General features: G+C 41.8%; 2 protein-coding genes across 5 annotated transcripts in view; one reads left to right on the top strand and one right to left on the bottom strand.

The window, feature by feature from the left end:
• FAM227B (family with sequence similarity 227 member B) overlaps positions 1-25,440 on the top strand; it is a 106,910-nt gene that overhangs the window by 44,657 nt on the left and 36,813 nt on the right. The window lies entirely within an intron of this gene.
• Positions 1-25,440, bottom strand: part of FGF7 (fibroblast growth factor 7) — a 55,826-nt gene that overhangs the window by 22,050 nt on the left and 8,336 nt on the right. The window contains exon 2 of the mRNA XM_083412341.1: positions 21,053-21,644. Within this exon, the coding sequence (XP_083268467.1) occupies positions 21,053-21,338 (286 nt within the window). The 5' untranslated portion in view covers positions 21,339-21,644. The remainder of the gene's footprint in view (positions 1-21,052; positions 21,645-25,440) is intronic.

Raw genomic sequence — 25,440 nt, 5'->3', positions numbered from 1 at the left:
TAGAGATGTTGGAAATTCTAAGCCCACCAACATTTACTGGAATTTATTGGAATTTATTGGAAATTCTAAGCCCACCAACATTTATAGTCCAATAAATCCCTTTATTCAGGTTCCGCACAAAAATAAATACATAGAGCAACACAAACCGGTGGAGAGACCACTTTCCTGTGGTGCATTTTATTATCTTAACCATATCTACTCAGATGTCCTGTTGAATGAAACCCCAGGAAAGGGGGCGTAGAATTGCAGCCTTAGTCCTGATGAGTTCAATCGGGCTTATGTAAGATCATAAAATTTTAAAATTGCAGAGTTGGAAGATATCCAAAGGATTATCTAGTCCAGCCCCTTGCAATGCAGGAATCTCAGCTAGATCATGCATAACAGACAACCACCCTTAAAAACCTCTGAGGAAAGAGAGTCTACCACTTCCCAAGGCAATCCATTCAATTCCTTCACCCAAATCATTTAGAAATACATTGAACAACAGTGGGCCCAGGACAGAACCCTACAGCACCCCACTTGTCACTTTTTACCAGGATGATGAGGAACCATTAGTCCCCCCACCCTGGAAAATACCCAAAGGTGTTTATAATACCAAGTATAAGTATGCTTTCTCTTCAGCCTGAGAAAGCAAACTGGTTTTTTGTTTTTTGTAACTAAATTATGGGAAAACAGCTGGAGCTGTTTTGCGGGGAAGAAAGCGATATTCTATAAGGTACAGCGCAGTGCCAACTGCCCGTAATAAATCACTGACAGCAGAGCTGGATTTAGATTCAGTCTTTTCTTCTTCTTAGTTTTGAAGAAAGTTACAGAGCAAGTGAAAGTGCGAGGGGCGTAGGGAAGAGCTACAGGATTTGTGTGAGAGTGAATCATGGAGAAGGTGAAGGGTGTGAGTCAGAGAGAAGAAAGGGCAGTGAAGGGGTTTGAGTGAGGAATTTCTGTGGAAAGGGGAAGAGGGATTTGAGCCTGATTTTGTGGGTAAGGGTATTTTCTGGAGATAATTCAGAGAGACTAGAGTGGGACAGGATTAGGTGTGATGTGGGACATAGGAGATTGGTTAAGCCCAAATTCCATGGCACTAGTGAAACTATTGGGAGGGCCTATAATAAAGTGGCAGGATACCTGCTTTGTGTTCAGAAGGCTCTGGCATCACCTCAGATGGCAGAACTCGGAAAGACCTCAGCTGCTGCCAGTCAGAGCGGACAATATTAGCCTAGATGGAGCAGTGGCCTGACACAGCATAAGGCAGCCCCTTATGTTAATTGAATGTCTTGAGGCACTATCCCCACCAAGATGGTTATTATGGTACAACCAGTTTCCAAATGTGAGGGTTTGTTATTTACCAAGAAAGCTGCAGGCTCCTGCCAGACCTTTAATTATGGAAAACTAGACACAGTGGCAGAACACCAAATCATCCACCTCCACACTATGTAGTATACAGAGTAGCAAAAATTTGCCAGTATAGAATCATGGATACGATCAACCAGAACAAATCACCATTTGATACTGTAGAAGCGAAGACTCACCCCAGGTGCAGTTATTTGGGATTGGGTTGGAGGGAACTTATTAGCTTATTACTTTCCTTCTTTATTAACACCCTACTGCTTCTCACTGCCACTACATAAATCCTCTGCCCTCTGATACCGGTCCCCATTGCTGCCACCATACCTCTTCCATGACAGCTGCTGTCACTGTCACCATTCATTGAACAGGTGTGTCATGCATGCTTGTGAAGGAATGATGAACATTGTACACAATGCAAACATGCACACAAATCTTTATATGGCACTAGGTAAAGGTAAAGGGACCCCTGACCGTTAGGTCCAGTCGCGGACGACTCTGGGTGTTGCAACGCTCATCTCGCTTTACTGGGCGAGGGAGCCGATGTACAGTTTCTGGGTCATGTGGCCAGCATAACTAAGCCGCTTCTGGCGAACCAGAGAAGCACACGGAAACGCCATTTACCTTCCCTCCGGAGCGGTACCTGTTTATCTACTTGCACTTCACCCTTTCGAACTGCAAGGTTGGCAGGAGCAGGGACCGAGCAACAGGAGCTCACCCCGTCGTGGGGATTCGAACCATCGACCTTTTGACTGCCAAGCCCTAGGCTGTGTGGTTTAACCCACGGTAAAAGCTGGTGTGGCAGCAGAAGGATAGTTTAAAAGATAGGGGAAACACCAGGGGACATTGGGGAATGGAAAGGGCAACGGTACACAGAGCCAGCTTTAAAGGGGTTTTTTAGCAGGCTGAAAAAATGTTAAACCCCCGCCGATAAAACCGCTTCAATATGTACATTCATCATTAGATTTGTGAAATTAAGAGTAGATAACATCAGTTCCTCCAGTAGGAATGAATGTCTGTCTCTCAGATAATATTGATTCACGTAAGTAGTAATATTGATTCACATAAACTCTGGTTTTGGAAAGAATGCAGTACTTTGGAGGAGGAAACATGCACTTAGAAGTGGGAAGCACCTTGGCAGGTACAGAACACACCTGGTCCGCCACATCACCGGCAGTTTTCCTTTGCATCAAAGCTTCTGACAGAGCCTGCGTGCAGCTCAAGTTTCTGTTAAAGACTTGTGGCAGAAGCTGCAGAAGGATGGATTGAATTACGGCATCCTTTGGCTGCCCTGCCCGCAACTTCTCTTGTGCCAGCACCACCCACATTTTTTATTCTACTGTCTGCCTGTGAAATCAAGAGGAGAAGGGTGGTTTTGGATGCTGTCCACTGACAGAATTCTTGCATTCCTCATCATGGTTTATGGTGGTACAGAAGTAGATTTCTTCCAAGATGCCAGTAATTTCTGTTCTCTGAATCATCTATATAAATGCTTTGCATTAAAGAGTCAGGCTCCCCCCCCCCCTTGTTGCTGAGCCCCACAATTAAAGATTAATATGTGAGATTTACCACTCCCAACTTGCTCTTTAAAGAAATGCGTTGAATAGCCAACAAAAAGCATGAGGAGAAGCGGGTTGCCGCGGATGGGATGGGGCAAGATAGACTGTCAATTCAGGTCTGCACAATTTGTCAGTTTTTATTTACAAGATTTCTAGGCCACCTTTCAGCATAACTGAAGGAGGTGGCTTACAAAATCTTTAAAATACAAGTATAGAATAGAACACATCAAAACAATAATGAAAACGTACATCATTGGATAATTTTTTTTAAAAAAAAAATAAGAAATATCCCAGCTAATTCTCAAATGCCTGGTGACACAAAAAAAAGCCTTCACCTGCCTCCAAAGGGAAGGACACAAATCAGTTTCTCAAAACAGTGCCTTTCATAACTCATTCACAGAAAATTTCCCGCTTTAGAGGATGGAACGTGGAGCAGGTCCTCAATGGCAGGTCTTAAAACCATGGGGGGGGGGGGGCGGAATGTCACACGGGAGAAAGTGCTCCCTGGGATTAGATTTTTTAAAAATTCTTTTATTATTTGTTTGCCAATCTGGGCTCCTTTGGCAGGATATAACTTTAAACATACATACATACATACATACATTTATTTATTTATTTATTTATTTGAAATGGTCTATATAGATTGTGGTTCGCAAAGAGCATGTGTTACATCTCCCTGCCCTAAGGCAATCTCCCTGCCCCCTTTTAGACAAACTAAAATAGACACAGTGAGACAGCAAAGCAAGTGGGAGGGGTAGGCAGGGAAGAATGTGTGCTTATTTCAGTCGCATGGACTTTGACTCGGTTGCAATGTGTGGCATTGGGTGGGGGCTGCCAACTTTTGTGGACCTGTGGGCCCATTTGCAAACTAGAGAAACTGAGCACCACACACACACTGCAGTGCACTCCACTGCACACCTGTTCTATTGAATGGTTCTTTCAAGCCTAGTTTGAATAGGGTGAGATAAAAGGACCTTGCGGGTACCAGGAAGGGCCTCTCTGCGCACCTGTGGGTGGTGCATTGGTGACCCCTGGTGTAGGGGCTAGTGGGATTCAAAGGTTTCCAAGAAGATGTGAGTTTGAGGACTTAAAGGAAATAAGGAAGGGATACGTCAAGGCAGCTCTAGCCATGAGGCATACTACCATGTCAAACATGACCCAAAAGGCACATGGGCAGCTCAGTATAAACCCATTTCCCTGCTAAAACCATTGTGTGAGGATGATTCTCTGGATTGCCGTGATAATAATGTATGTGAAATGCTTTGCTCTTAACTACGCTATAAACGCACAGCAAATTTTACAATTCACTTATCCAGTTCCTCTGCGTTTTGTTGTGCTGATTTATAGCAACAGTAACAAACAAACAAACAAACAAACAACATGTTCTGCATTACTGTTGAAATCACTTGTGAATAATTTGCTGTTTCTAAACCCAAATTGGCATTTGACAGTTTAGGCAAAGTTACATAACTAATCCTGCTTTCTAATCTTTACTCCAGCCTTACCCAAATAATTGGCTCTTAATTTAGTGCTGAACATAAGTGAAGAGCCAAGGTGTTGCTTAACTTCACCCACAATTGCAGTAATAAGAACCATCATCCTTTACTGGTATCAGTAGCAATGTAGGCGAAGCTCCTGCAACATTTTTTTCTCACATTTTGTACTGGCCACATTGCTATAAGTTTATGGTTTCAATCCATCCAAAGTTCAGTTGTAAGTCCTCCTTCAGTATGCACAGGAATAGAAATATTAGTCTTCATTTCAATGGCCAAATCCGATTTTCTGAGCAAATGTAAACTATTAGGTGATTTTGTTTATTAACTTAGGTTTAACAATGTACATCTCACTAAAGATAGTATGGAAGTGTGTGTTTTAATATCCTGCCATGCTAGATCATTTTGTGGCCATTTTATTATAAAATACTGCAGATTACTAGGCGTAACAAAAAGAAATGCAAGGAGTTGTGGTGGGAGAGAGCCCCTACTGTGTATTTAAAGATGGGAACATATGCAGTGAATGAACTCCTGGGAACCACTCTTGGGGGGGAGAGATCACTTCCAACAGTTCTCTTCCCTATAACTTGTTTGTTGTTTTAATATGTTTTAAAGTTGTTGATTTTAGGTAAGCGTTGAGTGTAGGAAACATGGCATATAAATGCTTTCAATAAACAATGTTGAAGCAGGCAATAGCAATCAACAAATTAAACTAAATGCAACCTCCAGCTAGGCAAAAGCCAAATCAACAAGACACATCAGACGCTCACGGGAATAAAAAGGTCTTGCAGCCTTATCGAAATATGAAAACAGCTCTATGTTCTTTAATCTCAGCTAGGATGTCAGTCTGTGACCTTGGGGCCTCTGCTGTTAAAACTCTGCTTCTAACAGTAGATGCTCTAATCCAGCGGTTCTCAACCTATGGGTCCCCAGATGTTGTTGGACTACAACTTTCATCATCCCTGAGCTCTGGCCTTGCTAGGTAGGGGTGATGGGAGTTGTAGTTCAACAACATCTGGGGACCCACGGGTCTAATCCCTTATGCGGGAAGTAAACAGAGCAGGGCCTAATAATAATAATAATAATAATAATAATAATAATAACCCTTATAGTCCCATGTCATGAGGGGCTATAAGGGTTAAAACCAGAACTGGGCCCAGGAGCAAATAGTTAGTAGCCAGTGCAAATCAGCACTTGAATATGCTCATGTCTCCAAATGCTTATTAGGAGATGTACTCTAGCATTTTGCACTAACCAAAACCAAGTCATCTTTGACAACAACCCTAGAATGCATTATACTGGTCTATCCTTCCCCAACTTTGTCACTTCCAGGTGTTTTGTGCTAAAATTCCCAACATCTCTAACCATCGTAGGGATGATGGGAATAGAAACATATGGACTACAGGTATGTCAGTCCTGGAGGCTACAAAACCAAGATTTGGCATGGCAGGATACCTCTTCCTGAGAAGGGGAAGAGCCTATGTAACAAATGCAACTGGTGCTATACAGCACTGGCAAGCATTATTTCTTGTTTATCCTGGAGCAAAGATGAGCCCAGGGAGCATCCCTGGGCTCCAAGTAGGAATACCACAACCATACTAACATAGTCCAAGACCTGAGCATTCCTCCCACCCCCAGTGTAATCGCTGTCTTGCCTGGATTCAGTCTTATTTCATTCCCTCGCACCTTATTGACTAAAAGCATCCAAACAGTGGTTCAGGAAAGAGGTGGTAACTCCCGTAAAGGTAAAGGGACCCCTGATCATTAGGTCCAGTCGTGGCTGACTCTGGGGTTGTGGTGCTCATCTCGCTTTACTGGCTGAGGGAGCCGGCGTACAGCTTCCGGGTCATGTGGCCAGCATGACTAAGCCACTTCTGGCGAACCAGAGCAGCGCACAGAAATGCCATTTACCTTCCCGCCACAGTGGTACTTATTTATCTACTTGCACTTGACATGCATTCGAACTGCTAGGTTGGCAGGAGCAGGGACCGAGCAACGGGAGCTCACCCCTTCACGGGGATTCAAACTGCCGACCTTCTGATTGGCAAGCCCTAGGCTCTGTGGTTTAACCCACAGCGCCACCCGCGTCCCTGGTAACTCCCATATGTTTAGTTAAAGAAATATTGAGCTGAATTTCATCAGCATAATAATGAAATGTACCCCCAATCAATGCTGATGACCAAATACATGGGTGTGGCCAGGATTTTTCTGGGGGGGGGGGTGGCAGGACCGATGTGATTGGTCAGTTAGTTAAGTGTTTCTATTGTTTTATTTGATGGGAGGGCATCTGTCCCCAACCTTGGCTATGTCCATACCACACCTCATTTGAAATCTTCCAGCTCATGGGAAGTTGACTGTGTGGTATCAGAGCCACACCCACAATCAGTCTGGGCTCTGATCTTGCAGGGTGCCCAGCATGATCAGAGCTCAGTCATTATTACTGTCACCCCCTTCATCTGTTCCAACTATCACTCCCTCCAGATCAAACCTCTTCTAGCAAACTTTAGAAAGGCAAGTAAGAGCTGCGGCTGACTGTCCTCAGGAGAAAGCATGAACGGCAGCTTGAAAAGTGTAAATAGAACCCCTGCTTAACTTTTTCCCAGATGCACCATCTGTTTAACTTCAGACATTTTTGTGGCTTTTACGCTTCGGTCATTTCCCCAATAAGTCTAGAGACTCCTATCATGACAACCTGACGTGTGAGCATTGATTTGAATAGAGCTGTATCAGATTACATTAGCTGAAGATCTTGGCGCATTATATTTAGAGGCCTCGCCCTATGCAAAATATTAAGCAAATGCCATTGAGCCAAAGCTTGGGGCAATGAAGTAAGCCAGAAGATAGCTTGACCTCAAATGGAGGAAAACTCCAGTCAAATGCTATCAAGCACGGGCTCATAATCGGACCTGCTCAATGGCTGTGAAGGCAGCAAAGAAGGTATATTTACTGCTTCAACCGCATCCTTAATATGCTGTCTGGTGGAGCTTTTCCAAGTAGTATGGGGCCTTTTGCATTCCAGCCCAAAGGAGGTGGTAGAACTGATGGTATAATAATAATAATAATAATAATAATAATAATAATAATAATAATAATAATAATAATATAGGACTTATACGTAAATCAACCAATCCTGTTATAACCAAGTTGACTTGGGTGGGTTTTTTTCTTTCAAACTTGGAATCATAACAAATTAATAAGGCATATTGATTTCATTATTGTTTTTACTGCCTTTCTTGAATTGTGTGTGCAATTGTCAGCCACATCTGTGAATATCCATTTCCAAGTTTTCAGCATCGTTCGTTACACAGAGAAGTTTTTCCAGGCATACAAATGATATCATGTGTTATGAAACTTTCATAGGCTAATAGTACAGCAGCTATAGAAACTGGCCTCTGTTCACTTTTTAATTTAACAGTGCAATTGGGCTTACTCCCAAACAAGTCAGTACTGGATTGCAGCCTGCTAGTTTAGGTAGGGTACATATCATTTTTCCTAAATTAAGATAGTTTTTTTATATATATTAATATTTTAGGAGGGGATCCCTGAAACTGAACAAAGTCCAAAGAGATACTGACATTTATAACTGCCAGAAATAGCCATATATGCGTGACAATTCTGTAAAAAGAGCAGGCAAGTGACAAAAAAATGTTATTTGCAGTTAGTTGCAGTCGTGAAGCAGGTCTCCCATTTCTGGTTACCAACCATCCATTTATTTATTCTATTGATTTTATTGGTATGGACTAGGTAACAATAATTAAAAGTAAGAATGCATATAATTCTTCAATTGAATGAAATCTGTTTTTATTTGTCCAGACTGCCATATGACAGGTCAAATAAAATTGTTTTAATACATCCTAGAATGCACATCAACATGTCATTATATTATGGATGCAGACTGAAAGTTGGGAGTGTTGCAAATCACAAAGCTGGGAAATTAAATAATCAAAGCAAGCAATAAAGAGAGACCAAATTGATACTGATATGTAGAGAAACCATTTTAAACCATTTCATCTCACGACTTTGCTATCAATAATATTTACATTTGATAGTAAAAGTTTTTGAGTGTTCAAAAAGCGCCATATAGATTCTCTCAGTAATTCTTAAATCAGCCCTGTAAGTGTTGTTACCCCGTATTTGCAAATGGAGAGCTAAGTCTGAGAAAAAGTGACTTGACTCTCTACTACACACAGAATTCATTGCCAATGAATTCTCAAAATCACAGCTCACACTCAAGCTATTACAATACACCCCTTATATTGCTTGTGCGATATTCAGATTTGTATGAGAAATGATGGGATGTGGGTAGAGAAGGCACCTTCATGTTATACACTGGCTTGGTTCAGATGTAACAATCTTACAGCAGAGTCTTAACCATTGGGAGCCCTATTTAATTCAGTGGGGCTTACTCCCAGGAAAGTGGAGTTAGGACTGCAGCCTGATCTGATTCTGGTTTCATATCATAACTTGTAGTCTAATAAATGCTTCGGATTTAACAGGAAGCTGTGGTTTAACAAGCACTGAAGTTAGGTATAGGAGGAGAGGTTGTGGACTGAGCATCTGGGCAGAAGGTGTAACATTGTTATGTCTGAAACATGGCAGTAGAAAGAAGAGAAAGCACAAAGAAGAGCAACGAAGCATAGGTTTGAGAGGTCAAGCCTATGTCTCACATCTGTTTCAATCAGCGCTTTTTTCATGGGAGTGTTTTTTTGGCTCTCACTCTGCCCTTCGTTCCCAAGCTGAAGAACAGTTATTTGTGTCAGCTGCAGAGTGATTTCTTCTGGCTGTTGGGTGGCCTGCTGTACCATTATTCATCAAGTTTATTCCCTAGTCACCAACTCGATGTCCAAGAAGAAGCTCAGCTAGTAAACGCAGGCATTCCTGTTGGTGCCAGTCCAAGAATTAGGACACCGTTGCTATTGAAATGGCTCATCATTTCAAAGCTTAATTTATATCTGCTGCATAATGATGTATGAACACTAAATATACACCTGGGAACATCAGTGCTGAAATGTAACATTAGAGAAGTACAAAACGTTAATCCTTCCAGTGCTAAATGAAAGTTGCCAGGGCTCTTTGCCTGAAAGCCATTTCCTGTTATATTTATTTACACGCTTGCCTTCTACTCTGGTAACTGTTTGGTATTATCCAGTAGGCGAGGGAAAGAGAATTTGCACTGTGCATTTTCAAAAACACCTGTTGTCAAATATTCCAAGGCTGAACCATGTAATAAAGACAAGTTAGAGACTTATTTCAAATGTTATTGAATTCCATGAGATTGTTTAGTATTTTTTCCACCAATGCAAGATATAGTTAACGGGTGCCCCTATCTTATGGATCAAACTGCGGCAAGGCCAGCATCAGAGTGCAATCCATCATATTCTTGGCAACTGGAAAAGAGTGCACTTGCCAGAAAAAAATTTGAACCCCATCATTTATCTATGCTATTTGGCTGAACTACATTATTTATCTATTCATTTTTTATACATACAGGCCACCCTTCACCGACTGGTCCCAGGGCGGGTTAGATAAATAACCACAATTTAAACAATATACAATCCATTAAAAATCATTAGATTAAAAACTGCAGAACCAAACAGAATCACAACAATGGTGCAGCAATACAGTGGGCAGAGAAACATCCATTCACCAAAAGAGCTGACTAAAGAGGTATTGTCTCAACCTGATGCCAAAAGCTATACCACAATGGTGCAAGATGCATTTTGGAAAAGTGGGCATTCCACGATGGCAATTTTCTCTACCCTTTGGTTCCATAAATACATCCTCAGCACTCTGCCCCCCCCAAAAAAAACTATTATTCAGAACAGTGGCTTGCACAACCCACTAAGGAATATGATATCACAATAAAATTCAAAACAGCAACAATTAATTGCACCTTAATTCAACAAAACTGATGATCCAGTGATACCAGTTTTTCAAAGTCTGATAATCATGGGTGCCGCCATCTTATCATGGCAACTGTTCTGAACATGGGTTGTTGGAGCAGCGACAACAGTGACACCAATTCAGTGAAAGCTGAAACCTTGACAAGCTTTGGGACTCAACCCATTTGACTCGTTCCCTGCAATGAACACTGGGAAATGTAGTTTCCTCTGCGAAGGGATGCGAAGTTTAGTTTCCCTCCTCCATCACAAAAGCTAAATAGTGAAAAGGAAACTGAGTAGCTACAACTAGCCAACCTGCAGCCATATTACTGAGAATTGCTAAGAAGAAGCCAATTTGCCAGCTTTGGCTTACGTATTTCTATTTTCCCATCACTACGCCTCCATGTTGGGGAAGGAAGGCATGGCTGCTACACTTCTAATACAAGCCCTACAGGAAGAAATCTGACAGGCAAATCTCTCGTGACCAGGACTTTAAAGAGGGGCATTTTTGAGGGAGTTTGGTGGGGGAGGTTTGAGGGGAAAGCCTGGAGTGCTGTCTCATGGTGTACATTGGACCAAAAGACATGAATGGCGAGGGAGCGCTGCCACAGTCACCTGCAACACCTGTCTGTCTTCCTGCCTAGCAACATGCAAAACTAACCTGCAGCAAGTTCAAGCTGGTTCCCCTGCTGGAAGAGAAAGGTACTGAAACTTGAGGCCTGCCTATCCACGCATGGCGCTAGAGGGCTCCAGACTATCTCAAGACAAAGTCCTCCATGATGTTCTTGCAGAGATGATGGTAAAATGTGGGCTGGATGAGGTAACTGGTAGGTGGATTTGTAGCTAGCTGGCTGACCCAAACCCAAAGAGTGCTCACTAATGGTTTCTCACCATCCTGGAAAAAATGGACATTGTTGTTCAACTTATTTAAGAATGGCTTGGATGAGGTTCATTAAATTAGCAGATGACAGTCACCTGTTATGTATGCTTTAGTTGAAATTCCTGCATTACAGGGGATTGGACTAGATGACATTTGGATCCCTTCCAATTCTGTGATTCTAAAGAAGTCTGTAGTATTGTCAATAGGACCTTCTCTGTTAATCATCCCCACAGGTTGATATGAAATGAGTTACCCCTTCAGATACTTGAGGCCCACCTCATTTAGGGCTTTATATGTCAATATCAGAACCTTAAACAGGTGCTGGTGGTGAATGAGCAATCAAGGCAGATCCTTTAGGACCACATGATATGAGTCCAACCAAACATACCAGTAGCCTAGTTGCTGGATTCTGTGCTAGTTGCAGCTTCCAAACCATCTTTAAGGGTAGCCCATAAAGGATGTTGTTCCTGTAGCCTAATAAAAACCCAAGCAATGTGGAGCGCGGCTAGAATCAGTACAACAAATCTTGTGTGGGAAGTCAACAAGAGGAACACATTGGTACCGCAGCACCAACAGGCAGCTGAAGCTCTGAATCTTTATGCTAGCTCTCACAATTTGGGTCACGGTGGGGTGGTTTATGAGAATCAGCTGTTATATAGGTAGGGCTGTTATATAGTCCAGTCCCATGGACTGCTAGAATATCAAACCTATCCATTCTGAAGGAAATCAGCCCTGAGTGCTCACTGGGTGGACATATCCTGAAGCTGAGGCTCCAATACTTTGGTCACCTCATGAGAAGAGAAGACTCCCTGGAAAAGACCCTGATGTTGGGAAAGATGGAGGGCACAAGGAGAAGGGGACGACAGAGGACGAGATGGTTGGACAGTGTTCTCAAAGCTACCAGCATGAGTTTGACCAAACTGAGGGAGGCAGTGGAAAACAGGAGTGCCTGGCATCACTGGCGAAGAGGCGTGTGGGGGAGCATACTGCCCCCGGCATCACGATCCTGGTGGGGTGCCATTGCGGCTGCCCCCACACACACTGGGTGCCATGTCCCCAGGATATGCACCATGCCCTGTGGGCGGCGCGTCACGCCTCCAGGACGTGCACCACACCCCCAGGACATGTGCCACACCCCCGGACATGCGCCAGCCACGCCCCTGCCTGCTCTCCGCCCCCCGGTGCTGGAGCATGGAGCTCCGCGACTGCCTGGCATGCTCTGGTCCATGGGGTCATGAAGAGTTGGACACGACTAAACAACAACAACAATAGCTAGGGCAGATGGTTATATCAAATAAACCAGACTTGCACCACATAAGCTGAATGCAGCAACCTGGTCATGTATGTGATTTGCTAATTGCTTGGTAGTTTACTTGTTTTGCATTCTTTGGCATCTAGCAAAAGCAAGCTAGGTATGGTGCCTGTGGGGATGGTCTACTTGACTGGCTTTGTATAGCTTAATGGGGTGTCACAGTTTGCTTTTTTATTTAATTACCAATTAATTGCCAAAGTAGCTTCTTTGATTGTTTTTAGGCATCAAGTAAAGGTAAAGGTAAAAGTATCCCTGACCGTTAGGTCCCGTTGGAGAATGAAGTTGCATTGCACAAACATTTTCACCCTCCCCCCACATACCCCTTTTCAATCTTGTTCAGATATGGGCAGGTGAGAGTGGAAATGGTATTTTGTTCCCTTTGCTGGGTAATCTGGGCTGATGCCCCCTTCCCATGCAGGACAGGCATGTCAGAAACATAGGCCTGGTCGACAGAGAAATGGGGGTGTGCTCCTTCTTTCGCATCTCCCTCATTCAGACAAAGTAATGGAGGGGGGCTTTGTTTACCCCCATTGATGTAATTGTTTAGCCCGTTGTAACATGGTATCAGGGGACGCGGGTGGCGCTGTGGGTTAAACCACAGAGCCTAGGACTTGCCGATCGGAAGGTCAGTGGTTCGAATCCCCGCGACGGGGTGAGCTCCCATTGCTCGGTTCCTGGTCCTGCAAACCTAGCAGTTTGAAAGCACGTCAAAGTGCAAGTAGATAAATAGGTACCACTCCGGTGGGAAGGTAAACGGCGTTTCTGTGTGCTACTCTGGTTTGCCAGAAGCAGCTTAGTCATGCTGGCCACATGACCTGGAAGCTGCATGCCGGCTCCCTCAGCCAGTAAAGCAAGATGAGCACCGCAGCCCCAGAGTCATCCGCGACTGGACCTAACGGTCACAGGTCCCTTTACCTTTACCTTTAAGATTAATAAAACAAAGGGAACATCATCAACATGCTGAGTGAAATTTCCACTTGCTTTTCTTCTTTTCTTTTCTTTTCAGGAGGCTACATTATTCTGTGATTTATAAGGTTTTGAATAAAAACCCATAAAGAGTATGAGTGCTTTATTCATCTGCATGACATTTTCCTTATTATTTCATTATATTCTTAAGATGGTTACATACTTACATTAACTAATGTGAAAAGAGGGAAGAACTTTAAGCATTCTTTATTTGGCAGTTCATATTGATGGTTTGGGCATTCAATCTGAGAGAAAGTTGACTTTGCCTACTTTCTGTTTTGTATAGTACCTAGATGAAATACGAATAAGGATGCTCTCTTGATGCACATTTTATATATTAGTGGCTTAAACCGTGCACTTTCATGTTGGTGTGAAATCCAAAATACATAGCTTTGTCATGGGTAAATTCCATGCTATTCTGTACTCTTGCAATCTGCTTTATAGAGCACAGATCTAACTGGAAACAGAAATCCCCCACATGTTCCAGCTTTGGAAATCTGTAATGTTAATCATGAGAAAATCCAGACATGCTGATAGAGATGATGTCACACTTTTGCCCCCTATTCATTTGAAATACAAGGTTGAAGCAGGCAAATTGATTTCTATAAACTGCCCTAGATGACTTGAGCTAGCAAAATTTCTAATAGCAGATACTTCTCAGAAGCCTCCAGATTAGCCTAAGAAATTTAAAGTGATTTTTTTTTAATAAGTGACAGAGCAAATGGTCGAAGTTTGGCTTCTTCTCCAGCATCTGACTCTTTAAGCGGAGGTTCGTCTTACGTCTTGTAATACTTTCTGACTATCAGATGAATTTGGTTTGTATATCAGAGCAGGGCTGCCCCTAAGGAGGGGTTAAATAGGGGCAGCTGCCATCAGCCCTGTTCTCATCTAGGCCTGCACAACTTGTAACCTGTTAGCTGAAAGAATGCAGCCCACCAGCCATGTACTGTATCCCGATAGGCACAACCCACATGCTTCTGCAGGCTCAAGCAACCAATCAAAATTAGAGTCATCCATGAGCTGCCATACCTGACCAAGTAGCTGGTTTCCAGCTTAGTGGGTCACAAGCTGTTCATGCCTCTTTTAAGACAAGTGGGGTATGTGGTGTGCAAATGAGATTATCTGAAGCCATAACCAAAAAAATAGAAAATATATGTATAAGGGGTTGTTTTGATACAACTTAGTGAAACTTTCAAAATTACTATTTTAAGTATCTGGAAGTCAGGTGCAAATGTTAAATACACCCATAGAACAAGGTGTATCAAGAACTGAACCAGCATAGCACACACAGTTTATATTTTATTAGACCTGCAGAGATGTTCTGCCAGTGCTACCGTCAGACACACCAGAATAAGTCTTTTGAATGAGGCTGACACTGTGTTTAGCACTGGGACCTTCACAGTAGGACAGAGCTAAATGCAGTTCATATAGTTTTGTAAAGAATTTACTTAAGAATGTACAGTGGTACCTCGGAATGCAAACGGGATCCGTTCCAGAGCCCCATTCGCATCCTGAAGCAAACGCAACCCGTGTCTGCCAGGTCACAATTTGCTGCTTCCGCGCATGCGCACAACGTCTTTTTGAGCGTCTGTGCATGCGCGAGCAGCGAAACCCGGAAGTACCATGCTCCGTTACTTCCAGGTCGCCATGGAGCTTTTTTTAGGGGAGGCCAAAGGCGGTCACTAAACTTCATACCACCATCTACCTGTTGGACATGCCTGCCATAGACTAATATGGTTGGAAAGGGCAAAAAGACCTGGCCCTTTGGCATGTTTCTCTAAACAGAGTAATACACATGAACCACAGAGTTTTGCAAACATATAAGCGGAAAAGAATCTCTAGGTGATTCAGGGAAGCAAACTACATAGTATATGGAAATGGGGGAAACCAGCTCTCTAGAAAATGTTATCGAGAGTCCTCAAATTTGTTTAGCGTATTATTAACATAGAACTGTCAGTATGCATAAAAAAAGAAAAAGACAGGTCCCTGTTCCTATGAGCCTACAAGCTAAATTTCAATGGGAGCAACAGGAAAGGAAGAGGAGGAACATGGAGACAGGTGGAACAGGAAATAAATACACAAGTTTAGTTGCATATATTCAGGCTTAGTTTCGCTGGGAACAAAGGGGAAATTCTCATGGATGAGATGGGTTTTGAAGAAGGGATTTGAAGTAGTATAAAGGTAAATGTAAAGGGACCCCTGACCATTAGGTCCAGTCGTGACCAACTCTGGGGTTGCGGCGCTCATCTCGCTTTACTGGCTGAGGGAGCCGGCGTACAGCTTCTGGGTCATGTGGCCAGCATGACTAAGCCACTTCTGGTAAACCAGAGCAGCGCACGGAAACACCGTTTACCTTCCTGCCGGAGCAGTACCTATTTATCTACTTGCACTTTGACGTGCTTTTGAACTGCTAGGTTGGCAGGAGCAGGGACTGAGCAATGGGAGCTCACCCCGTCGCAGGGATTCGAACCGCCGACCTTCTGATCAGCAAGTCCTAGGCTCTGTGGTTTAACCCACAGCGCCACCCGTGTCCCTTGAAGTAGTATAATCTAGTTCAAAGGTAGCCAAAGTAGTGTCCTGCAGACACTGTCGCCTACAACTCCCACCATCCCCTAAAAATTGCCATGCTGGTTTGGGCTGATAGGGGTTGTAGTCCAGCAACATTTGGAAGGCACCACAATTACCACTCCTGATCTAGGTGTTCTCAGAGAGAATTACAAGCATAAGGGGCAGCAAAGGAGAGTGTGTGGCATGCAAAGAACCTTTGGGGAGCTGACAATAGAAGATGTGGAGAATAGAAAGAGCAAGGGTAGATGAGAAGCCAAAGAGGGTTTCCAGTGTAAGAATGCCGACTTCTTAGGCATGCCTGGACTGAAGAGAGGTGTGGATAAAAAACCCCCATAGGGTTTTAATGAGTGGTGCCACATGTTCTGAATGATGAGATTGGCGAAATATTTCGTTTCGTGTCAAGTATTTCTGTATCGCTTTTAATCAGAAAAGTCCACGAAGTGGATCACAGATATTTTAGCAGCAGAATTCTAGGGGATGGTTGAGGTCTGACAACTGAAAGGCAGGCAAAATGGTTGCACAGTAGTGGAAACAGGAGACAAATCACTCATCGTTGTTTTTCTTTAAAGTTGGGATGGAAATCCACCTTACTTATTGGGCAAGAAGCTTCAGTTGTAGCTGTTTCAGAAGAAGTGGACTGGAGAGTGGGGAATAGATATTTCATCAGACTATAAATAATGAGCCATCCTATAAAACCGTATATGTTTGTGTAGCTTGGGTTGAAACCAGCAAAATTATTTCCCTCACTATTACAGCAAATAGTAGAATGTTAGAGATTTGGTAGCTAGAAACCTTCATGGTTTTCAAACTAAGGGACTAACTCCATTTTTGCACAAGCACATATTGCAAGGACCCATCTTTGGTTTTTGTAAAAACAAAGCAGTGGGAATTTTGAGCAGTGAATTGAGGGGCTACCTAGCCCTTTACCCACCCAGTGTTTTTCCACTCCATATTGTTGTCATCAAATAGATATTCTCTCTCTCTCTTTCTCTCTCTCTCTCTCTCATACTGAAACCCCTCAAAATTCAGATGTACAACTACTTTAAGGTATTTATGTCCTATGCCACCCTTTACTCTCAGAGTGGCTTACAGAATCAGTACTAAGAATATAAAAAAGCCTACTGGATCAAGCCAATGGCCCATCTAACCCAACATCCTGTTCTCACAGTTTACCTTCCCGCTGCAGTGGTACCTATTTATCTACTTTCACTGGTGTGCTTTCAAACTGCTAGGTTGCCAGGAGCTGGGACAGAGCAGCGGGACTCACTCCATTGCAGGGATTCAAACTGCTGACCTTATGATCAGCAAGCCCAAGAGGCTAAGTGGTTTAGACAACAGCGCCACCCGCTCCTTTAGACCCATATTAACAGGATTGGAGCACAAGAGGACTTTCTCCTCCTGTGGTTTCCGGCAGCTGGCATTCAGAAGCGTTGCACCTTTAACTATGGAGACAGAGCATAGCCATCCTGGCTAGCAGCCATCAATAACCCTCTCCTCCGTGCGTTTGCCTAATCCTCTTTTAAAGACTTGCAAGTTTGTGGGCATCACTGCCTTGTGTGGGAGAAAGTTTCATAGTTTAACTATGCACAGCATGAAGAAGTGCTTTCCTTTGACTGTCTCAAATCTCCCAACATTCAGCTTTATGGGATGCCCACAAGGTATATTTTTAGGCGAGAGGGAGAAGAACTTTTCTGTATCCACTTTCTCCATGCTATGCATAATTCTATAAACTTCTATCATGTCACCACTTACTCACCTTTTCTCTAAACTAAAAACACCTAGACTCTGCAGCCTTTCTTCATAGGGGAGTCGCTCCATCCCCTTGATAATTTTGGTTGATCTTACTGGAACTTTGCAATGACAAACCCAGACAGCATCTTAAAAAGCAGAGACATCACCTTGCCGACAAAGGTCCATATAGTTAAAGCTATGGTTTTCCCAGTAGTGATGTATGGAAGTGAGAGCCGAAGAATTGATGCTTTTGAATTATAGTGCTGGAGGAGACTCTTGAGAGTCCCATGGACTGCAAGAAGATCAAACCTATCCATTCTTAAGGAAATCAGCCCTGAGTGCTCACTGGAAGGACAGATCCTGAAGCTGAGGCTCCAATACTTTGGCCACCGCATGAGAAGAGAAGACTCTCTGATGTTGGGAAAGATGGAGGGCACAAGGAGAAGGGGACGACAGAGGACGAGATGGTTGGACAGTGTTCTCGAAGCTACCAACATGTGTTTGACCAAACTGTGGGAGGCAGTGGAAGACAGGAGTGCCTGGCTTGCTCTGGTCCATGAAGAGTCGGACACGACTAGACAACAACTGGAACCTTTTCTAACACTACAGTATCCTAAGGCAGTCCCAACCCTGAGGCTCACAATCTAGAAAGACATGGCGGACAAGGAAAAATGAATGGAAAAGTACATGTTCTTTCAACCCTACAAGGGGAAAGCCATGGGCAGAGATTTTGGGTAGAGAAACAGAGGGCGAGGGAAGGATTAGACACTCCTTCATCTGGTTTTCTTTTAAATGATCAAGGGCTGGGGCACCATGGCACATATTTACAAACATCTAGTTAGTCCCTAAGTGCAATTGCATGGTGTGAGATTAGCAAAGACACAGGAGTTGGTTTATAGAGAGAAGTGGAGCAGCATTTAACAGCTCTGCCCCCATTTGTTTCTCACAGGCTGTAGCTTTAGTGGCACATGCCTCTTTTTCATTGCAACACCTACAGCAGAGGAAAAATTGTCCACTTAGTAATATCCATTTTCTAGCCTTTACATATTTTACCTCCTCTCTCTCTTGAAATTGGTCTTATGCATGCATATTTCCAGTACTCTCTTTTGTTCTGTATTACTTGGAGTTGGCGTAGAAACAAATTAGAATTCAACTGCTCTTCAGTGATTTCTGTTTTCTGCTCATTTTAGAGAAGGAAGAATGTAGGCATCTGGGTTTAATAGAATGTGATGGTGTGAATATTCAGTGACATGATTTTGTGGCTTTCACAAGATACATTGGCATACGGAGAGGTCATCTCAAAAGTATTTGTTTCAGATTAATGTACCTAAGACCCTCACCCGCATAAATTGGCAATTTGATTATCCAGTAATTCCAGTTCATAGACAGACAGCCACATGTGTAAGGACTTCCCCATTTTTTTTCAGTGGACCTGTACAGCTTTATACATTAGTATTATTAGTACTACATGCACAGAGATACCCTAACTTATAAAGTGAAAAGCCTGCTTATATGGGATCTTCCTATGCCATTTGGAGCACCTGCAGAGTGCTGAAATGAGGGTCCTCAGTTCAGAACACTAATTCTGGATTGGATATATTGAACTCAATATGATTGCTTCAGCATGTTGAAAGAACATAAATTCAATCAGTTTAATTGAGTATTACTCATAAAGTTAGGTGTGATAGAGGTTTCTCCTGCTACATGAGATGGTTGAGGCATAGATGAAAATTCAGTCTTCTTTTTTCAGTTATTTGTGTGTTAACTGTATAGCAGTTTTCAGAAGGATATATAATACAATGCTGTACATGTAAGTACATTTAAATGCAATGTACCTAAGATAGTCTTAGTTACATGTTATATTCCCAAACTTATGCAAAAGGTATATACATTTTTTTGTTCCTGTAACTTCTAATCCCACATCCAACAAGATTGCTTTATTCATTTAAAAGCATTAGCCTATATACCAAAATCAAGATTGTGTGAAACAAAGACCTAAAACATATCTTAAATATGATAAACTGAACCATTAGCTAACCTAATAAAAGTTTGTTTCTATCACTGTTGGTCAGTGTGAGGTGCTAGAAACCCATCCAGAAATGTAGGAGGCAACAAATGTAGAGATAAAACACAAGCATGGCTCTCTTTTTCAGCATTGCAGAAATTGGGGAGAAATTTTACTCTGTTCTCTATGGAACATACTGGTATCTTCTTGTTTTGTTTACTTGAATTTGGCATATCAGTGGGTCCCTGCTTGTAGTAGGGTCCGGAAAATACCTCTAGGTTTGTTTTTATGTCCTTACATTGATATTTGGTCTATTCCAACTGCCTGCCTGCAAGATTAAAATGGACTAATACAGACATCAACATTAAAAGAAGGTGAATCACAGACCATGATGAATGTTTCTCATAAGTACTTAGAGAATTGAGTAGATCAGATCTCTATTTCCCAAGACAGCATGTGCTATACCACAATTAAGTACAAGAATTGGTGATCTACTCTTTACCATTATCATCAGCATTGAAATATATTGTTTATTATTGTTAAATTGTTTTTAATATATTTACAGTACTTACCTGTGCACAATAAACACATACTATCTATATATAATGCTATTAAAATACTCTCGGATGAAAAATCTTTCCAGAGATGTGTGTCAACATCAAAATTGGCATTTAACAATCTCCTGCAGGTTTTAAAAATAGGTTGCCTTCCCTATTAAGCTAAATAGATAAAAATCATGGATGGCGCGACAGAAGAAAATACTGTTACATTTTATTATCATTGTGGTGAAAAAGGACCCTGAAAGAAATTAGTCTTCATTCCAGGTTTGGCAAAGGTTTTTTTTGCAAGGCTAGTTTTGCAGACTAGTTTTTGCAAGGTATCATTCATCATTGTCTCTGCTTCAATTTGAGGTGTGGATAAGTTTTCCTGTGGTGTTAAGACATTATACTTACAGGTAGGGTGTATACTACAGGCATTCTTTAATATTTCATAATAATTTTATGAGCATAGAGCTTTGTGGTTTGAGACTTTTAATACTTAACAACCTTAATTCACTTGTTATAATAGTCTTTTTCTGTTAATAGTTGCCAGCTGCCAGTAATACATTAGCAGATCTACAACATATTGGAAACGTATTCTTGAAAATGACGTATTTCAAAATCAGTACCAAATGTCCTGCCACATTATTAGGAAGGCATAGTCAGTATGCTTTAAAAGAACTAGAGCACCACAAGTTACATTAAGAAGAAGAAAATCTGACAGTACATAGAGATACAAAACTATCCATTCATATTGCAGAAGAGAGATTACTTACTGTAGTTGCTGTTACGCTCCAATACTCCTTTTATCTTGCCTCTCTTATCAATCTTGATATACCACTGAGTTCGACAGAAAAGTCTTCTTACTCTTACATTCCCCCCTTCCATATAATCATAACTCCTGGTATGTCGCTCAGGGGAAGAACAGTTTGCATTTGTAGCCATTTGCTCTGGGGTCATGTCATTGCAAGCGAATGATATAGCGCCCACGAGGAAGATAATGTAAAAGTATGATCTGTAGAGCAAAGTTGGCAGGATCCATGTCAATATCCATTTGTGCATTATAGTGCAGTGTTCTGGGTACTCACGAACAACATAATGAAAAAAATCCGTCTTCAGTAGATCGTCTTTCCTTGGTCATTGACCTGTCCTCCTCTGCCTTTCCCTTGAATTGTAAAGTAATTTCACCAGCGACTGTTCCCTCTTCCAGAATTCCAGTCCTTACTATTTTTAAGATGCAGGTATCGAAGAGAATCGATAAAAATCCTTTCAGCCAGGATATCCTTTAAAGAAACAGGTTGCAGTAACCTCGGCTGCTGCGTCCTCCTTTGCTACTTGTATTCTCTGTTCGCACTGAAAGCAAAAGATCTATGAAGAAAGTGGTATGCATAAATTTTTATGGTCATTACATAAGCAAAGCAACTATCTTTCATGCTATGGGAATAAAACAGTAGGGGTGGGAAGGGTTCATGTGTATGTGAGCTAGAATTTCTGTCATTAACATGGCATTTTAAATGTTGATATGCAGCCCTCGTTTCTCCTGTTCTGTAGTTTTGTAGTGAGTCTGATGATTCAGTTAAATTGCCAAACTCTTCAGGAGAAAACCGCTATTGCATCCTCTTTCACTTGATTGCTTCATGTATTTGTCTTACTAGTAATTTCCCTAAAAGCTTGCTCTGGTATCTAAGATTTATCAGGACAAAGTACACTCAGTTCTATTTTTTACATAGTCCGTATATATACAGTTCCATTGCCACTTCTTCATAAGACACTGAGAGCATTGCTTCTGATACTACAAAATCATGACAACGGAAAATGCTGTTAGCAGCTAAGAAATCTTTTAAGATGTTTTAAAGAAGACAGATGACTTACTTGCTCCTGTTGATAACAGCTGGACACACAAGTATTCCATTTCTGTTGTCTGCCTTTTGCAACATGAGACGCTCTACTGTAGCTACAAACTTTCGGAGCTCAGAAAGACTGCGACAGAATCATAATTGTTTCCATAAATCAACATGCGCGCAAGAGGGTGTGTGCGAGCATGTGTGCGTGTGCGTGCACACTTGTGTGTGTGTGTATGTGCACTGTTAAGTCTGTTCAGGCTTTTTTTTTTTTTAAGGAAAACCTTTGCTGACCTCTCTTGGAAGCAATTAGGACACAAGCAGTCAGCTGTCAGTTGACTGCATGAACAAAAATAAAATGTTGTGTGGAATTCTATGGTCATCAGAGGGAGCTATCAACATGGCTGATGCCCTGAATCTCAAACCTGCCACTTTTCTAGAAATACTGGGTTTTCTGACTCCAGTTCATGCACTGCTCGTATTGCCTCTTTATTTAAGTGAAGCGTAATTCTTTTCTGAATCATTTTCCAAATCCTGCTGATTCCTCTCCGATCACTGTTTCCCACAGATAATGGCACAGAATTGTTATTTCTTACAGGCAAGGTAGATTGAGGGCGTTAGAAAAAAATCCAAAAAAAATATAAGCTAACAAATGCTTCTGTGCATAATCAATCATATCAGTGTCAATCAAAAACTGAGCTAATCTGTGTTCTCTGCTTTCTGCAAGTGCGTTTTTTCACCTACAGATACATGGTTCTCATAATGGAAACACAAACATAAATGGAGGGCAATACATCTTAGAATTAGCTAGTGTTGTATGAATCTGCTCCTATATTGTGTATGAGGGCTTCTGCAGAGCCATTGCAAAGGGGAGCCTTGGACCAGCTGCTGACCTCAGTAACAGGACAATGGCTGTCAGTGGCTCTGCTAGCTTTAGCTAACATTCCCTCTACTATTTCCACATGTTGGTGATTTTCCAGTCACCTTTCTAGTAAAAACTTAATCTAAGTGGAAAGCCCTCTTTATCTCGAGTAATGAAATGATGGTAACTAAACAAGCTAACTCCACTGATTCCTACAACCTTTCTACCCGCTCCGCACATTGCAAAAACTTTTAAATCTCAGTGGCAACCTTCAAAGTCTCCCAGAGAGAGTAGCTCATCTAGTAGTCAGCATATTTCTCAAACACTAGCTCCAAAGGAAAGGTCCCAAGATGGCAGAGTAGCCTGCAACCCAAAAGAATTAGATTGCTCAACTGGTAGAGTTCTTAATCTCAGGGACATGGGTTCAACCCCCACATTGGGCAAAAGATTCCTGCAGTGCAGAGGGTTGGACTAGATGACCCTCACAGTCCCTTTCCAACTATTTTTTAAAAAATTAAATAACATTTGTTCCGAAGTTCCAGTTCTACAATTCTATGATTCATAAACATGCCCAGGAAGCTGCTGACTCAATTCCACACAGGAGCTTCCAACCAACCCCACGCAAAGAAGTCACCACCCACATTTACCTTTCCTCCACTCTTTCCATGCACTGCCTGTGCTTTAAAACTCCATGCCTGAGCACCTGGTTTGTTTGTTTTTGCTCCAGAGCTTTCCCCATGAAAACCTGTTCTTTAAAGCTCCATCAGAGCAGAGGACCATCTGCAAAAAACCCGATTTGATGTCTGTGCCAATTGAGCATTAAAGAGCAGCTTTTCATGGGGAAAGCTCCGGGGCAAAAAAGAAACCCACATTTGGTCGTGGAGCATATAAACGTGAACCTTTGCCTGAAAGATCGGGCAAAAGGTGAGTGTGGATAAGCCCGTTATTTCAGTCAAAAAGGGTATAAAATGAGCCAACCTCATTTTAAGTGTGTAGCATCTTGCCAGCTATTTATTTATAAAAATATTTATATTGCCCTAATTCATATAGAACATATCAAAGCAGTTAACAGCTGTACATAAAACAATACAATAAATACCATATTAAAAAAAAAGAAGTCTAAAATCAGAAAACCAGTGTGGAGATATGTTTTCTTAAGTGCCTGCATAGGCCTTACAGAATTTACTAATTGACAGTCATTCCATTTGTAAATCCAGTAAACCGGCTGACTATGATAAATATCACTGGGTGGGACAACTGTCTCCCACTTGTGATGTCCCTACCTCTTATAAATGTTAAACTTGACTCTGCTGTAATACTCTGCTGAATGTATAAATGGGTATTTAGTGTGTGTAGGAGTGGTAGCTAAATTGTGTAAAATTATTCTCGAGCATGTGCCCCAGGTGTTCAAAGCAGTTTTTTTCTTAAATGTCTCTTATACGGGTCAGCGAAGCAGCACATTCTTGGGATGTCAAAGGATAAATCTGTGTACTTGAAAACATTTTTTCAAGACACATTTTATAATAAATGTTGCAAAGCAGAGCCCAAAATCTTCATCTCTGTTTGCTTTTCTGGTTTGTTGATGGTGCATACGTGTACCGGCTGGTGATCTATGAATTTGCATACTGTGAAATGGCAAAAGGAGTATTTAAAATAAAATTAGGCTCCTGTATAATGAACAATTATGTGCTTCAGCCTGTGACCCACAACTGGGATCAACAGCTAAGATTTGGTGTTCAGCAAGCTATACAGAAAAGGTGATGAGAGACTCAACATGATTCAGTGTTGTGGATTTTGATGTTTTTGAATCAATATTTTATTGAAATATATTTTAAAATATTGAAACATAAAACAATGACAGATAACAAAAATAATACCTGAAAAATATTAAACCACTGACAAAAATGTTATGCCACTAAAAGCATTCAGATATGTAATATAAGCTCCATTGGTCAGGCAGGGAGACTTTTTCTTTCTTCCCATAAACGTTTATGAAAGACCAATTTTTTGGTCTTTTTTTTTTTTTACTTGCTTGTTTGCCTTGGGGGTCCCTTGGAGGAAGGGTTTGTTAGAATTTCAGTAATTTATTCTGCTTCTTTTGAAGTGTTGCAAGAAAAAGAAATCTAAAAAACAATAATTTTGGCATTATTTTCATTGTGGCCCACCTAGGAGAGTTTTGCTTTAATCCTTTAACTCTTGCTGGCGTTTTTAAATTAAAGGGTCGAAATTATCTTCTGCCTGACAAGTTACCTCTTGGATTAAAAAAATCATCAGGTATCTCTTCCTTTTATTGTTTCCATTCAGAAGTAGTAATCATTCCACTTTCTCCTTTAGCTGTGTCCTGGCAGGGGAAAAGAAATAATGCTACAAATCTCTTTATGCTATGGGGCTAATCTGGCTCAAACCCTCTGTGCCTCCAATTTATCAAATATGCCGGGACAGACAAGGTGATAAAGATCAT

This window comes from Podarcis tiliguerta (genome assembly GCF_965153285.1).
Source record: "Podarcis tiliguerta genome assembly, chromosome: 14".
Taxonomy (NCBI): Eukaryota; Metazoa; Chordata; class Lepidosauria; order Squamata; family Lacertidae; genus Podarcis; species Podarcis tiliguerta.
Note: the sequence above shows the minus strand (reverse complement) of the source record. Positions and strands in the feature narration are given on the sequence as shown.